Consider the following 22,741-nt stretch of genomic DNA (forward strand, 5'->3'; position numbering starts at 1 on the left):
GCTAGTCCTATGTCATCTACGAATACCAACCTTCCACAGATTCCAACCTGTCCCTTCCATTCCAAGCTGTCCTCTGTGATTCCCAGACCTGGAGATCCAGGATCCTTGTCCTGAGACCAGAGCAGAACTCAGGACTTGATATTTTACTCCTTATTCTTCCCCTATCATTTCCTTACAATCTCCATCTTTGGTATAAACCATATTCTGCAGTTCTTTGTTTCTACTTATCTTTTTCAGGTCAAGACCCTTCACTAGAATTGGGAAGGAGAATTGAGTTTCATTGTCTGTACTCATTCTCTATTATTAGCCCACAGCTAATAATAGCCTGTTTCCGTTATCATCGCTACTTTTCTGCATATCTTTCACGCTTTTCTTCTCTATCTCTCTTTTCCATTTCCCCTGGCTCTCAGACTGAAGAAGGGTCTCAACCTGAAACTTCACCTATTCCTTTTCGCCAGAAATGCTGTCTGACCCGCTGAGTTACTCCAGCTTTTTGTGTCTATCTTCGGTTTAAACCAGCAGTTCCTTCCTACACAAAGAGAAAAACATTAGTTCAGGTGGCTGAGAGGGTGGAGGTAGGAGATGGGTGGACCAAATGAGTTTCACCAAGAGGGTGAGACTGGATGAGCTTTGTTACAGTTAAAGGGCACTTAAAATCAGATTAAGTCATCCAGTCCCACCCTAACATGGAAGTTCCTTTTGCTCTCGCCATTGCCCCATCTTCTCTGTTACCGATACAAACTTGTTTCCCTCTTGTGGACACAAGGAACTGTGTTGGCTTACCAAACGCTGATGCAGGTTTACCAAAAAAGGACACAAAGTGCTGAAGTAACTCAAGGGGTCAGGCAACATCTCTGGAGAACATAAATTGGTGACATTTTGAGTCAGGAACCTTCTTCGGTCTCTCTTTCCACAGATGCTGTCTGACCTGCTGGGTGTTTCCAGTATTTTATCTTTTTATTTCACATCTCCATTATTCTTTCATTTTTCAGAGGCACCTCTTGTGTGCCTCATCTGGATGCTGTTAGCTCTGAGTAACAAATCAATATGTTGATTTAAATTTTTATTCTCGAACAGCAGATCGTGAATCTATATGGACCAGATGACATGTTATTTTCACCTGACCTTTCCTATGGCTGGAACTTTTAAATGGAAGCAGAAGTCAGTTTTAAGGTTAGGTCATTAGAAAGCTTGAACATTTTAGATATTTGTTCAGACTTTACAGAAGGCGGTCTTTACCACTGTGGATAAATGGAGTTCAGATAAAGTTTAGACATATAGTAAATAAATGACAAAACAGACTTGAGAAGCTGAATGAACCATACCTGTTCCTATACTCTTATGTTCTCTGTCCCAGCCAGTGAATGATTATCTTAGTAAATGAGATTTGTCAGTGTCATTTATTTAAAATCTATTTACATGCTGATTGCATCATAGAGGTGTGGTCTGTCAGAAATGTTCATATGAATGTTGATATGAATTTCATTCCCTCCCTCATATAATCCCAATCCCCATTGTCACGCAATGGAACTGTGAGAGTGGATTTGATGTCATCCAAGTTTAATGCTTGCTTTAGAAAATGAGAAGCCCTTATATTGCTTAGATTCCTGTAGTACGGACTGACCACTAATCAAACACAACCTGGTCTTGATTTGGTACCTGAATAGAACATTTTGTTTCAGGTTAATATTTCAATGGTTTAGCCATCATTTTGGGACATGCAGGTGTCAGTAATTTAGATTTAATGATTCTCCTAATTTAGGGAGAATTGACAAGAAACTGTGACAAATATCAATAAAGGTTTATTGCAGATTCACATTCCGCAGTCTCAAATATTTATTTTATATCTTTTTTTCGGATTGCAAAAAATGTCACATTCAAGCCTTGATTCCTGGCTGCCGTATCTAAATGGCATTGCAGAGAGGATGCTTCCACTGGTGGGAGTCTTGGACCAGAGGTTATAACCTCAAAATGAAAGGACGTATCTTTCGAAAGGAGATGAGGAAAATTTTCAATAGTCAGACGGTGTTGAATCTGCGGAATTCATTGCCACAGAAGGCTGTGGAGGCCAAGTCAATGGATACTTTTAAAGTGAAGATTGATTTAGATTGATTAGTATGGGTGTCAGGAGAAGCAGGAGAATGGGATTGAGAAGGAAAGATAGATCAGCCATGATGGAGTAGACTTGATGAGCCGAATGGCCTAATTCTGCTTCAACAATTTATTTACATAAACTTATTCCCAACCCCACAGATGAGTGGATATTACAAATGAGATCCGTTTGGATTGGTAACGTTTTATTGTGTTTGATTTATTACTTTGTCATAACTGAAAGTAGATATCTATTGAGAGTTAGGTAAAATCTCTTGGCATTTTGTTGAATGTAAGGGAATATATTTTGACCTGCTTTGATGGTGTAACATAGATAACAAGTTGACAATTAGTATCAAATCCCTTGCAATATTTATCTCAGTCCTTAATTTCACTAAACATTAAAATTGGGACATAAAAAATGAGCATCTTATGAGGTCATAAGGTCATGTGATAGGAGCAGAATTAGGCTATTTGACCCATTAAGTCTACTCCGTCATTCAATCATGGCTGATCGAACTCTCCCTCATAACCCCATTCTCTTGCCTTCTCCCCATAACCCCTGACACCAGTACTAATCAAAAATCTATCTATTTCTGCCTTAAAAATATCAATTGACTTGGCCTCCACAGCCTTCCGTGGCAAAGAACACAGATTCATCATCCTCTAAAGAAATTCCCCCTCATCTTCCAAAAGGAACGCCCTTTAATTCTGAGGCTATGACCTCTAGTGCTAGACTCTTCCACTAGTGGAAATATCATCTCTATCCAAGCCTTTCACTATTCTGTATGTTTCAATGAGGTCCCCCCTCATTCTTCTAAACTCCAGCGAGTACAGGCCCAGTGCCGTCAAACACTTATGCTATTCAACACTAAGACAGAAAGTCACGCTCTCTGCTTTCCTTTTAATGGTTCCATTGGATCTTTGACATCCACCTGAGTCAGAAGAGCAAAAGGAGTCTTGGTTTAACCCAACCTCTCATCTGGAGGACACATTCACCTCTCAACATTACACTTCCCAGGGCAGTCAACCCGTGGGTTGAGAATACAATCTGGAAACATTTGGCCCAACGTCAAGTTAGTTTTGGTATTGCAACCCATCAATGTGCCTTATTCAAAATTCAGAAGAGTATATTTTGTCAGAGCATTGTGAAATTTTATTTGCCACAGTAACTGTCTGAAGTATGAATATGTCAAATTTGTATTGAATAGAGGTAACTTCAAGTTCTGAAATGCCCAATGCAACGGTGCTGAAATTCCCCATACACATTGCATACAAAACTCCTATAGGCAGTGGCCTTATTTCTATATCTTTTATTTTTAAGGATCTATTACTAAATCAATTGAACTGGATGGTAGGATAGAGTGGTGGAAAGACACACCATGGCATATCTGCATGCTAGCTGTGTCTACACCTGGTAGAAACACTGGAACATTTGCAACTCCAAATTCATCTTTGGTTCAGACCACAAAACATAGTCACAGATCGCTGACTTTAAATCTTGTTTGAACTCCCTGCCTGGGACCACTGTGGGGACACCTACAGTCAACTAACTGCAATGGTTCAGGAAGGCTGTTCTGCAACACCAAAGGATAACAAATACTAGCCTTGCCCTTCAAAGATATTCCAAGAACATTTTCCTTAAGGAAAGCTATAAATGAAAGAACAGGAGAGGAAGAAAGACAAGTGCCAGGGGTTATGGGGAGAAGGCAGGAGAATGGGGTTAGGAGGGAGAGATAGATCAGCGATGATTGAATGGCAGAGTAGACTTGATGGGCCGAATGGCCTAATTCTGCTCCTATTACTTACGATTGTTTGAAATTAACTGAATGGAACAATGAAAGGAAAATAATGAATTAGTCGCCACTCTCCGGAAGGGCATATTTGAAGGGCAGGACTGCAGCAGAGTTGCAAGGCAGGTCGCACGACCACTGGGTGACCATGCGAGACCTTGCTCAGTCTGCGATGTGGATTAGAAACTCGTTCACAATGTGGCAGGTTGGTGGAGGTGGGCAAGCACTAGAGCCTGTGGCAATGCTTGCAATTATACCAGTTAGATACATAGTAATAGGTGGAGGAGTAGGACATTCGGCACCGAGCCATTCAATAATGATCATGACTGATCATCAAAAATCAGTACCCCGTTTTTCCTTTCTCCCCATATCCCTTTATTCCAGTAGCCCTAAGCGCTATATTTAACTCTCTTGAATACCTCCAGTGAATTGGCCTCCACTGCCTTCTGTGGCAGAGAATTCCAGAGATTCACAACTTTCTGGTTGAAAAAGATTTTCCTCATCCCAGTCCTAAATGGCCTACCCCTTATTCTTAAACTGTGACCCCTGGTTCTGGACTCCCCCAACATCGGGAACGTTTTTCCTGCATTTAGCATGTCCAATCCCTTAAGAATTTTATATGTTTCGATAAGATCTCCTCTCATCCTTCTAAATTCCAGTGAATACCAGTTGGCAGCCATTGAATTCCCCGCAGCCTCGAAACCCTCCGTGAACACGGTGATCGATAAACAAATGAACCACTCACAACTACCGTAAAATATAACCACTTTCAACTTTATTCATTTATTTTACAGAAAGTTAAAATACTACCACTTAGAAATGACTCGTATTGCTAAAGTTTGACTCATTGGTCAATAAAACATTGGAGAGAGCATCCGAGAATGACCTTTGTTCAGGCTAAAGGGGATCTCAACCTCCATTTGGAATGAGCGAGTGCATGCAATTTGTGCTTGCCCCTTTAAGGGGTATTTCCTATCAATTAATAAAATAATAACTTTAATAAAATAACTTCTCCATTGACAATTGTGGAACAACAACCTTGGGATGCAAAATTGGAACTTTTGCGGCACTTTGTGGTTATTTGCTTCCTTTATTTTTTTCGCAGAAGGAAGATGTGCTTTTTAAATGGCTGGCATTCTGGTCAAAGCCTTACAAAGGCCAGTACAGTGGATTGTGGAATGTGAATTGCATAGCTGAGATGTAAACTGACATTCACAAGCAACTGCAACCCGGAGCTGGAAATCTGGGTGATTTTTCCTTCCTGTCTCGGGACTCAGAATCGAATGGAGCGCAGCGTTTGAATTTACCCTAAACCAGGACTATACAGCCCATTGCTGCAATGCCAAAGATAGACACAGAATGCTGGAGTAACTCAGAGGGTCAGGCAGCATCTCTGGCGAAAATGGATGGGTGACGTCTCGGGTTGGGACCCTTCTTCAGACTGATTGTGGGGGGTGGGGGGATCTGGAAGCAAGGAAAGACCAGGGCCTCAGGCAGGGAGGTTCCCTGATAGACCAATTGTTGGCCAGGTATGGTGTGATCCCCAAGAAGGATGTATCGTTGTGAACTGTGAAATTGGTTAGCCGACTTTTAATGGAGGAGGGGGAGGCCAGTGATGGGGTGGGGGGGGGGGGGGGAGTAAGGGGAGGGGGGAGAGGAGTGCATGTGGAAGCTAGCTATTGAATTCAACGTTCATATCACTTTCATTTTTCTCCAGGGATGCTGCCTGACCCGCTGAGTTAATTCAGCGTTTTGCGTCAATCTTTGGTGTAAACTAGCATCAGCAGCTCCTTTTTTTAAAATCACATTTAGTTCTGTAAAGCCAAGGCTTGAAAGGGTTAAACAATAATAGCTCCATGGAGAAACGCTACGCTCCGCTTTGACCAGTTCCGCCCACAGACTAAAGGAATTTTAAGACTTGCAGCCTCTTTGTTCTGGTAACCATGGCAACACACCTCATATAAAGCAATCCTATTATAAACCTAAAGGGGGGAAGGTTGGCACTTCTTGACAACAAAGGTGGCTATAATCTTAATCTGGAATTAAGCAAGGATATCTACCTTTGCATAAATAATAATGAATTAACAAATGTTGTGAATTATCCATTTTTTTGTAGCCATCTAGCCAAATAGCAGAAACCACAGTCAATTAATTGCATCTCTGTTGTACTTGTCAGGGTTTTGGATCTTCAATGGCAAATGGGACGTGTTTTGAAACTTGACATCAGAAAATTGCTCATAAATTCAATAGCAGTTTGCTCATTGGATTCCACATGTACATTTCCCTTTGTGTTGCAACTCTCAGAAGCAGAGAGAATTTTTGCAGGACAGTTATTTAAAAAAGAGCTCTCCAGTCTAATCCCACCTTATTGTCCCCTGCCTATCAACTCTCCATTAAAAGACGTTTGGACAGTAACATGGATGGGACGGTTTCTGAGGAATATGGACCAAATGAAGGTAAATGGGAGTGACTTAGATGGGGCATCTTGATTGGCATTGATGAGTTGCCCATGCCAATCAAGATGCTCCATCTAAGGTACTCCCATTTACCTACTTGTGTCAGTTATATAACTCTATCACTGTACAACTTAATGACTCTATAACTGTAAAGCACTCTCTGATCATTGCATTGTTACTTGAAATGCTCTCTTTGCAAAATTATCCATAAATGTGACACATCTCCCTCCATCATATCATCTGTTGAATCCCATCTCTTCATGTTCTCTGAGTATGTCTTTGTTGTCATCTCTTGAAATACTTGAAAGATGTTGTCAAGCTGGATACAGAGAAAATCTACAAGCATGTTGCCAGGACCGGAGGGTCTGAGCTATCGGCAGAGGTTGAGTAGGCTGGGACTCTATGCCTTGGAGCGCAGGAGGATGAGGGGTGACCTTAGAGAGGTGTATAAGATCATGAGAGGAATAGATCGGGTAGGTGAATTGAGGACCAGAGGACATAGGTTCAAGGTGAAGGGGAAGATTTAATAGGAATTAAACACAATTTCACACAAAGGGTGGTGGGTGTATGGAACAAGCTGCCAGAGGAGGTAATTGAGGCAGGGACTATCCCAAAGTTTAAGAAACAGTTAGACAAGTACATGGATAGGACAGGTTTGGAGGGATATGGACCAAATGCTGGCAGGTGGGACTAGTGTAGCTGGGACATGTTAGCCGGTGTGGGAAAGTTGGTCCAAAGGGCCTGTTTCCACACTGTATCATTATATGACGCTATGAGCCCCCAGCTTTGCCCCAACCCCCCTCTCCATGTTCACACCTCAGCCTATTCCTTTCCCCCACATTATTCTTCCTACAAAACCCTCATTTTCTGCCTTGTTGCCCACTGGTCTTTGACAACATCTTTCCACATTTTACATAGAATTTTTCAACAAGAGTGCCTGTGTCAGTTTTACACCCAGTTCCAGAATATATGTTCTCCAGTCTGAAATATGCAATATATCCAAAATGTAAAGAGCACAAGAATTGTGAATTCTACGCACGTTCATGCATCAGTCCTCAACGGTCTACCTGATATCCATGCCCCACTCTCCTCATATTGTTTGCCAGACATACCCGCCACTATGAATAAAACACAAAGTACTGAGATAACTCAGTAGGTCAGGCAGCATCTGTGGAGGGAATACCCATGGTTCAGGACCCTTCCTCAGAAGAAGTTCTCCTCTCTCCAATAGGAGTTCTGAGAGACCATCTCTCACTGCCCACCTTCCATGATTCCTGCTGTTCTCTTGGTCTTTGACCCTGGTCTGACCCACACTTGCTAGTTAACGCAGACACGTGTATGTCCTCAACATTAGCCTTCACTGCCATCTTGTCCCACGTGATGTCCTGCTCCGTTTCCAGGCCTCCCAGTTCGAGCCCAACCAGGATCAAAGTTGCAATCTTTGATCTCTCGTTTTCACACCTTTGCCTTCCATATCTCTCGTTTCCCTCTCCTCTGACTCTCTCAGTCTGAAGAAGGGTCTCAACCCGAAACGTCACCTATTCCTTGTCTCCAGAAAGGCTGTCTGTCCCGCTGAGTTACTCCAGCATTTTGTGTCTATCTTCAGTGTAAACCAGCATCTGCAGTTCCTTCCAACGCAGTTCATCTGAAGAAGTGTCCTGACCCGAAAGGTCATCTATCCATTCCCTCCACAGATGCTTCCCGAGCCGCTGAGTTACTCCAGCACTTTGTATCTTGCTCGGAATTCAGCATCTGCAGATCCATATATACCCATTGTAATACACTGCTTTCCTACACCAATCAGAAGGTGAATAGACTTCTCCTTTACCTGATTTGTGAATTATTGGTTATCAACAAAACTGCCTTTACTGACCACAAATAGATGCTAAATTGCTGGAGTAACTCAGCGGATTAGGCAGCATCTCTGGAGAAACGGAATAAGTGACATTTTGGGTCGGGCACCTTCCTCAGACTGAGAGTCGGGGGAGAGAGAAACGGGAGAAATAAAGACACATAGAAAAAATATCATTCATTACCTTTCATTCATTCATTTTTTTAATGAGCCTTTTTATATTTCTCCATTCCCTTTCCCTTGACTCTCAGTCTGAAGAAGTGTCTCGATCCGAAACGTCACCTATTCATTTTCTCCAGAGATGCTGCCTAGCCAGCTGAGTTATTTCAGCATTTTGTGTGTTTCTTCGGTGTAAACCAGCATCTGCAGTTCCTTCCTACACTTTATGCCTTTATTGACCCGTAAGCAATATTTTTAAATAATAGTGTTGAAATAGAATTTAAAGAAAGACATTTTAATGCCTCTACTGATTTTCCTGAGTTGCTCCAGGCAGTGCCGAGGGGATGTTACTGACTCCTGGAAGCCACAAGGCCTTGCAGGGACCATGTCAATACCAACGTAAGTGGATTATACATGAGATAAGGAGATGCTGCAGTGAACAGGAGGGTGAAATGAATGCCAGGTAAATGTGGCGCTTAGGAACTAAGCAAAATCATTTAAAACATTTGGGGATTTGATACAGGCACTCCCCGGCTTAAACAAGGGCTACTTTCCGTGAATGCTTACGCGAGTCAGATTTCACACAAGTCCGAATCACCAACCCTGGCTAACAGGGCACTTTCCGTGGCGCACGGCCTCCTGAGTAAGCACCTCCGCCAGGTGGTGCACCTCCACTAGATAGGGCTCTTAAAGATAGCGGAGTCAGGGGATATGGAGAGAAGGCAGGAACGGGGTACTGATTGTGGATGATCAGCCATGATTGCATTGAATGGCAGTGCTGGCTTGAAGGGCCGAATGGCCAACTCCTGCACCAGTGCTGGCTTGCTTCCAATGTAAACAGCAGTGTTGTGGAAATTATAAACTGCCTTGATTGCACAAGGGACCGAGTACATAATAGTTTGCGTGAGTGCGAGTCCACGTAAGTCGCTCAGCGTGTAAGTCAGGGAGTGCCTGTATTGATTTTTGGCCATTGGATGATACTGCATGTGCCCACTGCTGCCATCCAGTGGTCATGGTGCAGGACTGCTCGTAAATACATTCCCCGTCAGGCACTTGGATTCACAATTGCGCTGGTTGGTATCACCTGAGTATCGACTTATATTAACTATAACGACAATTATAACTAAGGCAGAGTGAGCTGCAACCATCATATCACTGACTGCTGTAGTTCATTCATCATGCAGCTCTTAGAATACATGTGGTGCTTTATCCAGGGATTTATATACAAAAAATATATTTTCAACAATGCTATTGGGATGATATCCAGATTTAACTTGGATCTGAACCCTTAATCCTAACGGGCCTTGGCTGATCTATTCACAGTTACTGTACAAGATCCAGAGCAGTGAACTCTTCATGTTAGCTCCCTCTTCATAGAATCCTGAAGGTGAAATCATTTCCCCCTTCACCTCCATTAGTTAAAGTTCCTAATTAGAAAATCACCACCCAAATGAAAGCAGAATTCCTGGTGAAGGACACAAAACGCCGGTGTAACTCAGTGGGTCAGGCAGCATCCCTGGACAATATGGATAGGTGACATTTCGGGTTGAGATCCAAAACGTCACCTTTGTTCAGTTCAGAGATACAGCACGGAAACAGGCCCTTTGGCCCACCGAGTCCGTGCCGACCAACAATCACCCATACACTAGCTTTATCCTACACACGAGGGACAACTTACAGAAGCCAATTAACCTAAAAACCTGCACGTCTTTGGAATATGGTAGGAAACCGGAGCACCCGGAGAAAACCCACATGATGGAACGTACAAACTCCGTACAGATAGCACCCGTAGTCAGGATCGAACCAGGGTCTCTGGCGATGTAAGGCAGCAACTCTACCACTGCGCCACCGTGCCCAACTATCCATGTGCTGCCTGACCCGCTGAGTCACTCCAGCATTTTGTGTCTTTCTTTGGTAAACCAGCATCCGAGGTTCCTTGTTTCTTCAGAATTCCCGTGGTTTGGACAAATTACCATTCTGATGCTGCCTTCGTTTGAGGAGATGGTTTCACCAGACTAGCTTCTTCCGCAGCCCATTATTGGTTGACCATTTTCTTCAGCTCGAGACTTGTTGAATCAATATATCTTCGTCATAACATTTGTGGCAGGGATGTGCTGAACTAAGGTGCAATTTGAATCAGAATAAGACAGAAATATAGAGGGTTAATGTCTAGATGGTGACAAAGGGAAAGCAGAAGGCAGCAGAAACAGTCACCCATTTCATGTCTCACCTTCCCATTGCCGTTGGCATTATGTTGTTGCCAGGGTTCAATTCCAGCACTTTAGTACCCAGCTGTATTCAAAACTGTTACAAAAACGAACCACTACCCTGAGAGGATGCATCAATGACACTCCCTTTCACCTCAATGGCTATCACCCGTAAACTGGTAGAATCACAAATGCTGATCATCTTGTGATAAAGAGAGAAAGGAACTTAATGGATCATCCAGATCCAAGACAATGAGAGGAATAGATCGGGTAGACGCACAGAGTCTCTTGCCCAGAGTCGTGGAATGGAGAACCAGAGGATATAGTTTTAAGGTGCAGGGGGGAAAGATTTAATAGGAATCTGAGGGGTAACTTTTTCGCGCAAAGGATGGTAGGTGTATGGAACGAGCTGCCAGAGGAGGTAGTTGAGGCAGATACTATCGCAACTTTTAAGAGACATTTAGACAGGTACATGGATAGGATATGTTAAGAGGAATATGGCCAAATGTAGGCAGGGGAGACTAGTGTAGATGGTACATGTTGACCGGTGTGGGCAAGTTGGGTCGGTTTCCACGCTGTAAGACTCTATGAATCTTGATCCATGCTGGGCTTTGAGGACTTTTTTTGCGTTCACTGTGGATTCAAGGAAGGTTGAAATGTCTGTTTAAGGTTTCCATTGCTTCCCTCTCATGAATGGACTTCAGGCACCAGGCTGGTGACGTTCCCCATCTCTCTCTCCCTTGCTCCACCTTCTGGACCTGCTTTCTGATGGAGCTGCCAGTTGCCTGGCGGTCAGTGCAAGCGGGGCGGGGGTGTGTGGGGGGGTCAGCTCTCCTCTTCCTTCCTGCACCAGCTGCCTCGGCAGCAGCAGCTCAGCAGGCGGGCGAGGCAAGGCAGGTGCTTCCACCAGGCTGAGGGCGAAGAGGAGTGGATGGAGACCAGGTCCTCCTGAGATACCACGAGCATGGCTTCCTCCGTCTGAACTGAGGCCGAGGAAGACGGGCTCAGCGCGTCCCGGAAATTCCGCAGAAACCAAAGGCCTTCGTTGGACAGGCCGCAATCAACAGCTGTAACAAAAAGGCAGATGTTATTATATTCCTCCATGTAGTTTTATGGGAAGTGTTTGTGGCAGATACTTTGTGGTAAAACTTCCTTGTATCTCACTAGGATAAGAGGTGGCACGATGGTGCAGTGATAGAGTTGCTGCCTTACAGCGCCAGAGACCTGGGTTCGATCCTGACTATGGGTGCTGTCTGTACAGAGTTTGCACGTTCTCCCTGTAACCAAGTGGGGTTTCTCCAGGTGCTCCGGTGAGACTCGGCCTTGATCATGCTGGTGGCCTTAAACTCAGGATGTACTCAAGTATGAGACAATTGGTCTGTTAGCACGCAAAACAAAGATTTTTCAATGTATCTCCGTACTCGTGACAATAATAAGCCAATGGCAATACCAATAATTAAGGCACAGAGTGTAAAGGAAGTCCTGCTGAACATTTGTCTCATTTCTTCTGCAGTAAGAGAGTTCAATTCTGGTCCTCTCTTTATAAAAAGGTTGTGAAGGCAATAGAGAGGGTGCAGAAAAGTTTGATGAGAATTGTTCATGGAAGGAAGGGTCACAGTTACAGTGATAGTGGGGAGATACCACACACTGGGGACAATTTACAGAAGCCAATTCACCTACAAACCTGCACGTCCTTGGAATATGGGAGGAAATGGGAGCACCCGGAGAAAACCCGCATAGTAACAGGGAGAACGTACAAACTCCGTGCAGACAATGCCCATAGCCAGGATTGAACCCCGGATGCTGGCGCTCTGAAGCAGCTGCTCAACTGATGCACCACTGTGCCTGCCTTCAAGAGAAAAGGTCCAAGGTCTGGAAGGTTGGGACTAGGCCCTATCACATGGGAGGAACATTCAGTCAGCCGATAAAAGGTGGGGGAAGTTGTTCCCAAATCTTGTGGTATGTACTTTCACCCAATGCAAGACGATGGAAGAGAGAATGAGCAGGTTTTGATTGTGTTGGCTGCGTTGCCACGGCAGCGTGAAGTTTAAATGGATTTGATGTTTAGGAGTATTGTATTGATCTGCGTATTGATGTGGACTATATCCACAACTTTTTTCAATGGGTTGAATGGCCTCCTGTGTTTAGTTTAGTTTAGAGACATAGAGTGGAAACAGGCCCTTCGGCCCACAGAGTCATGGCAGACCAGTGGTCACTGTACACTAGTTCTATCCAACACATGAGGGACAATTTACAGAAGCCAATTAACCTACCTACCTGCACATCTTTGGAGTGTGGGAAGAAATCGGAGCACCCGAAGGAAACCCATGGGGTCAAGGGGAAGACGTGCAAACTCCGTACAGACAGCACCCATAGTCAGGATCCAACCTAGGTCCCTGGCGCTGAAAGGCAGCAACTCTCGCAGTGCACCAGCGTGCCATCCAGTGTGGTAACCATACTCTGAATCTAATATTCTATGATTTCCAACGGCTGCAGATAATATATTGGTTGAAATTGACACCCACCTGGCTCTTCGCCGTCGTAAAGCCGGGCAAACTTGCTTAACTCCAGCTTGGGTAGGCATTGTTCCACGGACACCCAGTGCCCAGTGACAGGACACAGCAGCTCTGTCGGCTGGTAGAAGAGCTACAAAGAAAAACACCAAAGATTAACCCAGGCTCAGTTCAATGGATCAGAATAAAGTCTTCAAGAAACTGCGTGGAATACGAGATAGAAACAAAATGCTGGAGTAACTCAGCGGGCCAGGCAGCATCTCTGGAAAAAAGGAATAGGTGAGATTTCGGGTCGAGACCCTTCTTCAGACTGGAGTTACTCCAGCATTTTGTGTCTATCTTCAATTTAAACCAGCATCTGAAGTTCCTTCCTACACACCCGTTTCAGTAGAATTGTTTATCCCGTCTGAGAAGGCAGTGGCATGTCAGCTGCTTTGATGTGGGAGTTTAGCTCTGTACTTTGGAAAGAGAAGTTCAAAGAGATCATAATCTAAATGGTGAGAAACTGCAAATGACTGAAGTACTATTCTCAATTCCTCTGTCTCCACCACATCTGCTCCCGAGATGTGGCTTTCTTTCCATACATAGACATCTGAGATGTCCCCATTCTTTATAAAACGTTGTTTCCCCCGGGCTGTCATAGATGGATCCCCCACCTGCTTCTCTTCTGTGTCTGGGAGTTCTGCTCTCGCTCCCTCTCTCCCCAGATGCAGCAAGGACAGAGTTCCCCTGGTCCTCCCCCCTGGACTCCGCATCCAACACATCCTCCTCCGACATTTTTCCATCACCTCCAATATTTTCCCACCTCTAATCACATCTTCCCATCTCCACCCCTTTCAGCCTTCCGCAGAGACCGCTCTCTCCACAGTTCACTCATCCCTTCCCGATTTGGAAATATCCTATTTCTTCCCTTAATTACACACTGCTTTTGAAACATGTAACACACATGTAAAATGCAAGGTGCTTATATTTAATAAATTGAGGTATGGAGGGTATGGAGAAAGAGGCGAGCATACATGAGCCTGAAGGTATTAGATGGTGGGGCAAGCTTGAAGTGCCTGACAGCCTGATCCTGCTCCTATTCTCTTGTGTTGAATTTGTGAGCTTGTCAACACAAAGACACAAGAAAACGTTTTATAGTCATGCGTGAATTCACTGTTGATGGTGTGGAGTAAATGACTTTAGCTTAGTTTAGAGATACAGCGCGGAAACAGGCCTTTCGTTCCACCGAGTCCGCACCGACCAGCGATCCCCGCATATTAACACTATCCTACACACACTAGGGACAATTTACATTTAGACCAAACCAATTAACCTACAAACCTGTACGTCTTTGGAGTGTGGGAGGAAACCGAAGATTTCGGAGAAAACCCATGCGGTCACAGGAAGAATGTACAAACTTTGTACAGACAGCACCCATAGTCGGGATCAAACCCGTGTCTCAGGCAATGCAAGTGCTGTAAGGCATTAACTCTACCGCTGTGCCACCGTGCTGCCTGTGGCATATAAATAATGTAGATAAAAATCATCAAAGGTGTGGCTGCTGAATTTAGTGATGGCACAAAGAAAATCTTGAAAGCAAATAATGAAGAGGGAGGAAAGAATCTAGAAAAGGATGTATGTCACCAGGTGCACCATCACGTCACAGGGACTGTCTCCATCTTTAAAACAGTGACTGGGACCTTCTCTCTCCCACACGAGGAAACATCCTCTCTGCATCCCTCGCGAGGTGCCTCGATAAGTGATTGGAAAACAAATGCAGGATGATTTGGAAAGTAGTCAGGATCGAACCCGGGTCTCTCGTGCTGTAAGGCAGCAACTCTACCACTGGGCCACTGTGCCGCCCAGATCTTAGGGATGTGGTAAGAAACCGAGCACTCAGGGGAAAGCCACAAGATAACAGGGAGAACATGCAAACTCCACGCAGATAGCACCAGAGACGGGGATCGAACCCAGATCACTGGAATGCGAGACAGCGGCACTGCCAGATGATGGACTGTGCCGCACTTGCACAGGAACAATACTCATTCTTAATTTGCAATTGATTTCTTACCAGAACCCTATGCATTGCCAGAATAAAAATTGTCCAAGCTTAGCTGAAGACCATTGTGTTTACCTTGTATTTTACTTTAACACACGAGTGCACGTAAGGGCCCAAGTAGTAATACTTCATTCTGGGAACCTTCTCATTCAGTCTTTGGGTTAGTGCTATTTCCCTGGAAAACAGTAGAGAACGTGTCACTCTTTCATTGTAGACTTTCATTGTTCAGGTCTCCCGCTCTGAGATAAAACATTGATTCATTGCCGAACAACCCCCTTCATACCTTTATTTCAGGATGCCGAGTCAGATAAGTATTTTGATGGAGGAGATAAGATTGCTGGACGGTAAGTAAGTCCAGGATTACAGAGGGATGGATGGAGGACCTGAGGTTAATGTCAGCCATGATCTTAGAGTGAGAAGGCATGGAAACAGGCCCTTCAGACCATCACGTTCATGCCAACTATCAAACTATCATTTCCATTCAACTCCACTTACACACACACTGGGGACAATTTACAGTTGCCAATACCCTCACATCTGTGGAATATGTCAGGAAATCGGAACACCCAGAGGAAACCCATGAGAACGTGCAAACTCCACATGGACAGCGTCGGAGATTAGGATTGAACCCAGGTGTCTGATGCTGTGAGGCACCGGGTCTAGCCACTGCGCCACTGTGACATCCATCTTATTGTATGTCCCAGCCTGGACCACTCCTGTTCCTGTTTCATGCCTGGATATAGACACACCAGTGCTCTGTTCACTGCCTCCCACTAACACGGGGACATTTCCTCTATAGAAAATTATAAACACAGTCCGAAACCCCATTGTGGTCTGGAGCTGGAGGGGCAGATGGGGGCAAGAGGGAGGGAAAAGGAGGTCATGTTATGTTGCCTGACCTTCTTGGAGATGAATGGGGAAGGGGTGTAGAGAGAGGTGTGGGGAACAGAATCACTCTGTATTTGCTCTCCTATCCCTTGAATTAAGTTCGTCTCTGCCTAGATGTGTGCAGATGCATTGGCTAACTTGGCCTCTCCATTCTCCATAACCTGAACATATCCAAAACTCTGTTAATGTTGCTTAACTCTGCAAACATTCATCCCCCAACATACTTCATCTCGCTCATCACTCTGTTTTACACTGGCTCCCAATACGTCAACAACACACCTTTACAGTTTCCATCCTAGCTTCCTCTTTTCATTGAGCTTTTCCATTGCTGAATTTCCATTATAACAAACCACATCTGTCAAAGTGTTTGATGCAACAGAATGCAGGTTGGCAAGCTGGATATGGAGGCCACCATGTTTGGTCAGCATTGTAGGTGAGTTTACAATCATTTAAATGAATAACTGGAGAATTATAGGCACCAAGTCCACATTTCCCAATAGCAAAGTTCCCTGCAATATGGATGCCAAACATGTATCATTTGCTTTTGTCCATTTGTCTTTTGAGAGGACATAAAATGCTGGAGTAACTCGGCGGGTCAGGTAAAATCTCTGGAGAACATGAATAGGTGACGAATTGAGTTGTGACCCTTCTGCAGATCTGATCAGAAATGTCACCTATTCATGTTCTCGTGGGATGCTAGCTGACCCATTGAGTTACTTCAGTAAACTCTTCTTTACTGTAAACCAGCATCTGCAGTTCCCAATTGTCTCATATTCTGTTCTCTGAATAGTACCTGAGAGCAGAGTAGACTCCCAACGAGAGAGAGGAGTAATCTGGATCGTAGCACAAGTACTGCGAGTTAATTCCTTCAGGTAGTATGTCCAACAGTCCAAGAGCTATAATCTTCCCGGCCAGCAGGAACTGTTCAATGAAGGAGCCATAGCCAGTATCTGGGCCATCTGCAGGGTCCTCCCCCTATCGGTGAGAAGCAAGGTAAATGTACTTCCAGAAATTAGACAAGCCAATTCTGAATCCATCACAAAAAATACTAAATCCACAACTCAAATCAGGCATTGAGATCAGATTATACACGCTCTCAGTCCTTGGAACGAGAAACAATGTTTCCCAAGTCCCACAAGTTGAATCGTTTATAACCTGTTCTCAATGTTTCCCAAACTGGGAAACTCTAATGAGTTATTTTGTAATTTTGTCAGCACCAGAAACAGTAGCGATTGTTTGCATATTTGTGTATGGTATGCAATTTCACTGTACACATACAGTGTGTAGGTGCAATCATATACACTGGTATATGTCACACCAAAGTATCATTGAATTGAATCAAATAAGCCTGTGGTTGTACAATTAAAACATCTGGTGAATTAGAGAGCTTTTACTTGCAATATGTTGTTGTTGATAGGAAGCTTCCATGAATCATAATCACCTGCTTCGGCCTACTGGGACCGGCAGCTATTTCTGTGCCTGTTTATCCATATCTGCACATACAAGATCTTTAAACCTTCACCAGCACTAATTATATTGATAAAAAGAATTAATTTCATGGGAATATATCACATCGCAATTACTGCCAGTTGCATTTTTCTCGAAATACAGATTTTTTTAAATCACCCATCAAGTTGATATCACTTGTAGGAATTTAAAATGATTTTCCCTCTTCTCATGGAGCCTGGAGAATGAAGGAAGAAAATCTCTCCAAATTATTCCCGTTAAAATGCTCCCTCGTTGGTCACCATGTGGGTTAGAGTTGAGGGTTCATTTTCCAAATATTTTCTGCCCGTGCTTAGACCTTCCTCCAGGTATAATTGAAGGGGATAAGACACAAAATGCTGTAGTAACTCAGCGGGACAGGCAGCATCTCTGGTTAGAAGGAATGGGTAACGGTTCGGGTCGAGACCCTTCTTCAGACTGGGAACTGAATTGAAGAAGACTGAAGGAGGATGGAGTCAACAGCTGAGAATGGTTGGTGATCAAGAGGTTTCTGAGCCCGTTTGACCCCAGGGCACAAAGGTGGACGGGTGAGGAGAGGGTCGTGGGTTCACAGGTCGATCCACATGTCCAAGGAAGACAATGGGGCCTGAGGCTTGCCTGGACTGGGCAGCACCCCTTAGAACTAGAGCGTGGACTGGACTTTGAAAATGGTGGCAAAACATGGTGCCTTTTGCGTGCGGGCTCAGTGGACTATCTCTGTACACTTTGCTAATCAGGGGATGGTGTTTCCGTATGGAATTACTCTGCTGGACTGTTTATTAAAGAATTTCACTGTGTCTTTGCACAAGTGATAATAAAGCACCATCGAACCATTGGAGCTGATGCCATGAGATTCAAAGATAGAAACAAAATGGTGGAGTAACTCAGCGGGACAGTTGCCAAGGATTCAATCCCTCAAACAGAGACACAAAATTCTGGCGTAACTCAACGGGTCAGGCAGCATCCCTGGAGAACATGGATAGGTGACATTTCAAGGGTAGGAGTTACAAGATCTGTGTTGAGGTAGTTTTCACTGTCAGGTCACTAAACTAAGTTGGTGCTCCAGGTCAATCCTCAGAAAGTTTTGCATGTTGACTTTTAGACTTTGGATATACAGAGTGGAAGCAGGCCCTTTGGCCCACGGAGTCCGCGCCGACCAGTTGTCACCCCGTACACTAGCACTATCCTACACACTAGGGACAATTTACAATTTTTACCAAAGCCAATTAATCTACAAACCTGCACGTCTTTGGAATGTGGGAAGAAACCCGAGCACCTGGAGAAAACCCTCGCGGTCACGGAGAGAACATACAAACTCCGTACAGACAGCACCTGTAGTCATGATGAACCCAGGTCTCTGGCGCTGTAAGACAGTAACTCTACGGCTGCACCATTGTGCTGCCCTTGTCAAAAGACAGACACGTAGTGGGGTCTTGTCTAATCTCTGTAGGTGTAAAGGGCCTGTCCCACTTGGGCGTCACGCAGATGGCGTGCGAAGATTTTGTACATCCCAAAATCCCAGGTGGCCGCGCGTGACCGCCCGTCACTACCTATGTCTCCACGCACGCATCACGTGCGCGGCATGACGCGCGCGTCGTGACGCGTAAATGATGTCGCGTAAATTACGCGCAAATTACGCCCAGGTGGGACAGGGCCTTAAGGCTCCCCTTCTACACACACCTCACCCAATGTCTTGACCAAAACTTACCTTAAAATAAATGATTTTGTCATTACGTCTTGCTGTTTGTGGTAGGTTATTGTGCATATAATGCTTGTCATTGTTTTCTATATTATATCAATGGCTTCACCAATATATCTGGAGCTTGTAAATAATGCTATAAAAAACAACTTCCTTTTGTTGTTTTATTTCTTTATGAAGTATTTCTGAAGGATTGGGATCTTTCCCTTATATCTACAAATTATGATTGGGAATTAGTTATGATATCCACAACTTAGCCAAAATGAGATTACTATCCAACGGCTAACCAAGTATCCGCACAGTAGCCATCTACTGCAGGTAGTAAGTACGGGCTTACCAGAAGTGGAGTACTGCAGAAGAATCTTCTGTACTGCAAGAAAGAAATGACAGTCAGTTAGGCCGATGAGCACAGAGGAACCCTACTCCAGTACTTCCTCTCCTCTTTCAGCCACACCCAGTGGACGTATGGCCTTTATGGAGATTCATAAAAGATGGGTCCCTCCACCACTGTTTTAGGCTTGGAGATCAGTACATTGAATTACATGACCTTCACCTCTAGGTTCAATTCTGAAACCCACATCCTCAAAGGAATTGCAGATGCTGATTTACAAAAAAAGATACAAAGTTCTAGATTAACTCATTGGGCAAGGCAGCATCTCTGGTTAGGATGTTTTGGGTCAGTACCCTTCATCTCTTGTCTGCAGAAGGGTCCTGACCCGAAACATCACCTATCCATTTTCGCCAGGGATGCTGCCTGACCCGCTGGATTACTCCAGCACTTAGCATCTCCCCCCCCCCCCCATCAATTTAAGTTCTCCTTGGCAGCCTTGGACAGGTACATGCATAGGAAAAGTTTAGGGATATGGGCCAAAGATGGTCAGATGGGATTAGTGTAGATGGGACATCTTTGTCAGCATGGGCAAGTTAGGCCGAAAGGCCTGTTTCCATGCTGTATGATTCTATAACTCCATCCATTTCTTGCGCAAGTTGCTTCCATTTCACATGTGACTGTCTTTGCGAACTCTTTGTTCATTAGTGAAGAACGTCAATGCAGGGAGATGGAATGGTTTGTGTTGAAACACATATAATCAATATCAATGACTTATGGTCAGGGTGGCCGAGGTTAGGAGCCAGGCCTTTGTTCTGTTGGGAATGAAATGTGCTGACAGCAAAATCAATGATGCCAAAGGGCATGGGGTTGAATTTTATGGAATAACTAATGATTTCACTGCTTGTCAATGGGGAATAGACACTTTGATGGATTTACAAGCACTGATCACTGATCCCATTAATATGTTCAATCTGGATTCGAATTCCAATGGCGGAAAATTCTTGTATGTAAACAACAACTTGTAAACTGTCCCAAGGGATTTTGCCAACTTTATTTAAAAGGAATTATAACTAAAATTAGGGCAGTAGTAGAGCTGTTGCCTTACAGCGTCAGAGACCCATGTTCGGTCCTGACTTCAGCTGCTGCCTGTGTGGAGTTTACACATTCTCCCTGTGACCGCGTGGGTTTCCTCCGTGTGCTCCTGTTTCCTCTCATATCCCAAAGACGTGCAGGTTTGTGGGTTAATTTTCTGTAATTTGCCCCTAGTATGTTGGGAGTAGATGAGAAGGTGGGATCACATAGAACTAGTGTGAACTGGTGAACGATGGTTGCTGTGGACTCATTGGGCCGAAGGGCCTGTTTTCATGCTGTAATGCTAAATTAAAACAAATTCAAACTAAAACCAAGGAGCAAATTCCTGTCCTCCAGCTCTTGGTCAAGAACATTACATGACTACATGTGAGACATTGAGATGCACAATGTATTGGGCAAACGGACTGTTTAAAATCTAACTCGAGACCTAAAGGCAGGTTCTTCTCCACCACTATTTGCCTCTTTCACGCTGCTATAAGAATGTGTTTTTGGTTATGTTTTCCAATGTAATGCCAAAGAGTCTTTTATATTAATTTCATTTAACATCTTGCCTGGAAAATAACACCTCTGAAGAGACAAGCCTCTCCCAGACAGCACCAAACTAGCTTTAGTTTTAATTTAGAAATACAACATATAAATAGGACTTACGGCCCACTGAGTCTGTGCCAACCAACGATCAATTGTACACTGGTTCTATGTTATCCCATCCTACATACAACGGGAAATTTTACCGAAGCCAATTAACCTACAAACATGCGCATATTTGGGGATGTGGGAGGAAACCAGAGCACCCAGAGAAAACCCATGCAGTCACAGGAAAAATGTTTAAACTCCGTACAGACAACGCCCACAGTCAGGATCGAACCCAGGTCTCTGACGGAGTAAGGCAGCAACTACAACTGTGCCACCATGCCACCCGGACTATCAGAGGAGAATTTTGGACATCTCTATCCGAAACAACTCTTGAGCCCGTAAACCTGACTCAGGCAAGGATGCTATCAACTTATTACTTATTTCACATCACCTTCCCATAGGTGCTGCCACATACACTTACTCTTAACTCAATCTCATTCAGTAATTCCATTATGTGCTGCAGTATTTTTATACACTACTACAGATTGCACTATAATTTTTGCTCCATTCTCCTGTTCTGCACTTGTACTTATTGTAATATCTATCATTACTATACATATACTGTTTACTCCGAGTGAGTCATAGAGTCATATTGTGTGGAAACAGGTTCTTCGGCCCAACTTGCCCACACCGATCCAACATGTCCCATCTACACTAGTCCCACCTGCCTGCGTTTGGCCCATATCCCTCTAAACCTATCCTATCCATGTACCTGTCTAAATGTTTCTTTGACCTTGCAATAACACCTGCGTTTCATGTGAACAAGGAATTTCATTGTGAAATGGGCTACCAGCACAATCAATGGAGCCAACAGCCATGGGAGCATCAATCTGTGAGTGGGTTAGGCTCACTTCCCATGTACATGCTGATGGTGAGGAGGCCACCCATTGACAGAGTGGCCCGAGATAGGGGAGAGTCCCCAATATCAAATTCACACCCTATGCCCACGTTAAAACTCCAACCATCACTGTAAGTGTACATTTGGTACAGTTGGTACCTCAGCCTCCGAAGCCATCAGCTCTGTGTCTTTGTGCACATGCATCTGGTATCGTTTGTAGACCTTGTAAGATTCACCAAAGGTGGATTGTAGTTCAGGGCTGGGTGGAGAAAGTCTCAGCAGCTTCACCTGAGAAGAGCAAACATTAAGGGGAAAATAAACAAAATACAAATGATATAAACAGAGAAAATTCTTGATGATACTCTCAAAAGGCCAGGCAGCATCTGAGGAGGGAGAAACAGTTAATGTTTCAGATCCGTGACCCTTCATCTGAACGGGAAAAGTGAATGTTATATGTGATGGGCAGGGTCAATAATGGAGGGAGCAAGGGTCTGTCTATGATTAGATGGAGACCGAGGCTGCCCAGGTGAGTCTTTTTGGTGTTTTTGGCGCCATCAGACAGAGGCAGATGAAGCATGGCTGAGCCCTGGCGGGGTGTGAAAAAGGAGATGAACGAGGGAGCAGTGGGAAGAAGAAACACCAAACTGGAATTATTCATAATTA

The 22,741-nt window shown here is 44.3% G+C and overlaps 1 protein-coding gene across 1 annotated transcript in view; it reads right to left on the reverse strand.

Moving 5' to 3' along the window:
• Window positions 1-11,027: 11,027 nt before the first annotated feature.
• Window positions 11,028-22,741, reverse strand: part of LOC116991215 (arginyl-tRNA--protein transferase 1-like) — a 70,840-nt gene continuing 59,126 nt past the window's right edge. The window contains exons 7-12 of the mRNA XM_033049653.1: window positions 22,238-22,366; window positions 19,522-19,554; window positions 16,794-16,975; window positions 15,188-15,287; window positions 13,084-13,204; window positions 11,028-11,625 (exon numbers count right to left, since the gene is read on the reverse strand). Of these exons, the coding sequence (XP_032905544.1) occupies window positions 11,384-11,625; window positions 13,084-13,204; window positions 15,188-15,287; window positions 16,794-16,975; window positions 19,522-19,554; window positions 22,238-22,366 (807 nt within the window). The 3' untranslated portion in view covers window positions 11,028-11,383. The remainder of the gene's footprint in view (window positions 11,626-13,083; window positions 13,205-15,187; window positions 15,288-16,793; window positions 16,976-19,521; window positions 19,555-22,237; window positions 22,367-22,741) is intronic.

Source organism: Amblyraja radiata, chromosome 33, assembly GCF_010909765.2.
Source record: "Amblyraja radiata isolate CabotCenter1 chromosome 33, sAmbRad1.1.pri, whole genome shotgun sequence".
Classification (NCBI taxonomy): Eukaryota; Metazoa; Chordata; class Chondrichthyes; order Rajiformes; family Rajidae; genus Amblyraja; species Amblyraja radiata.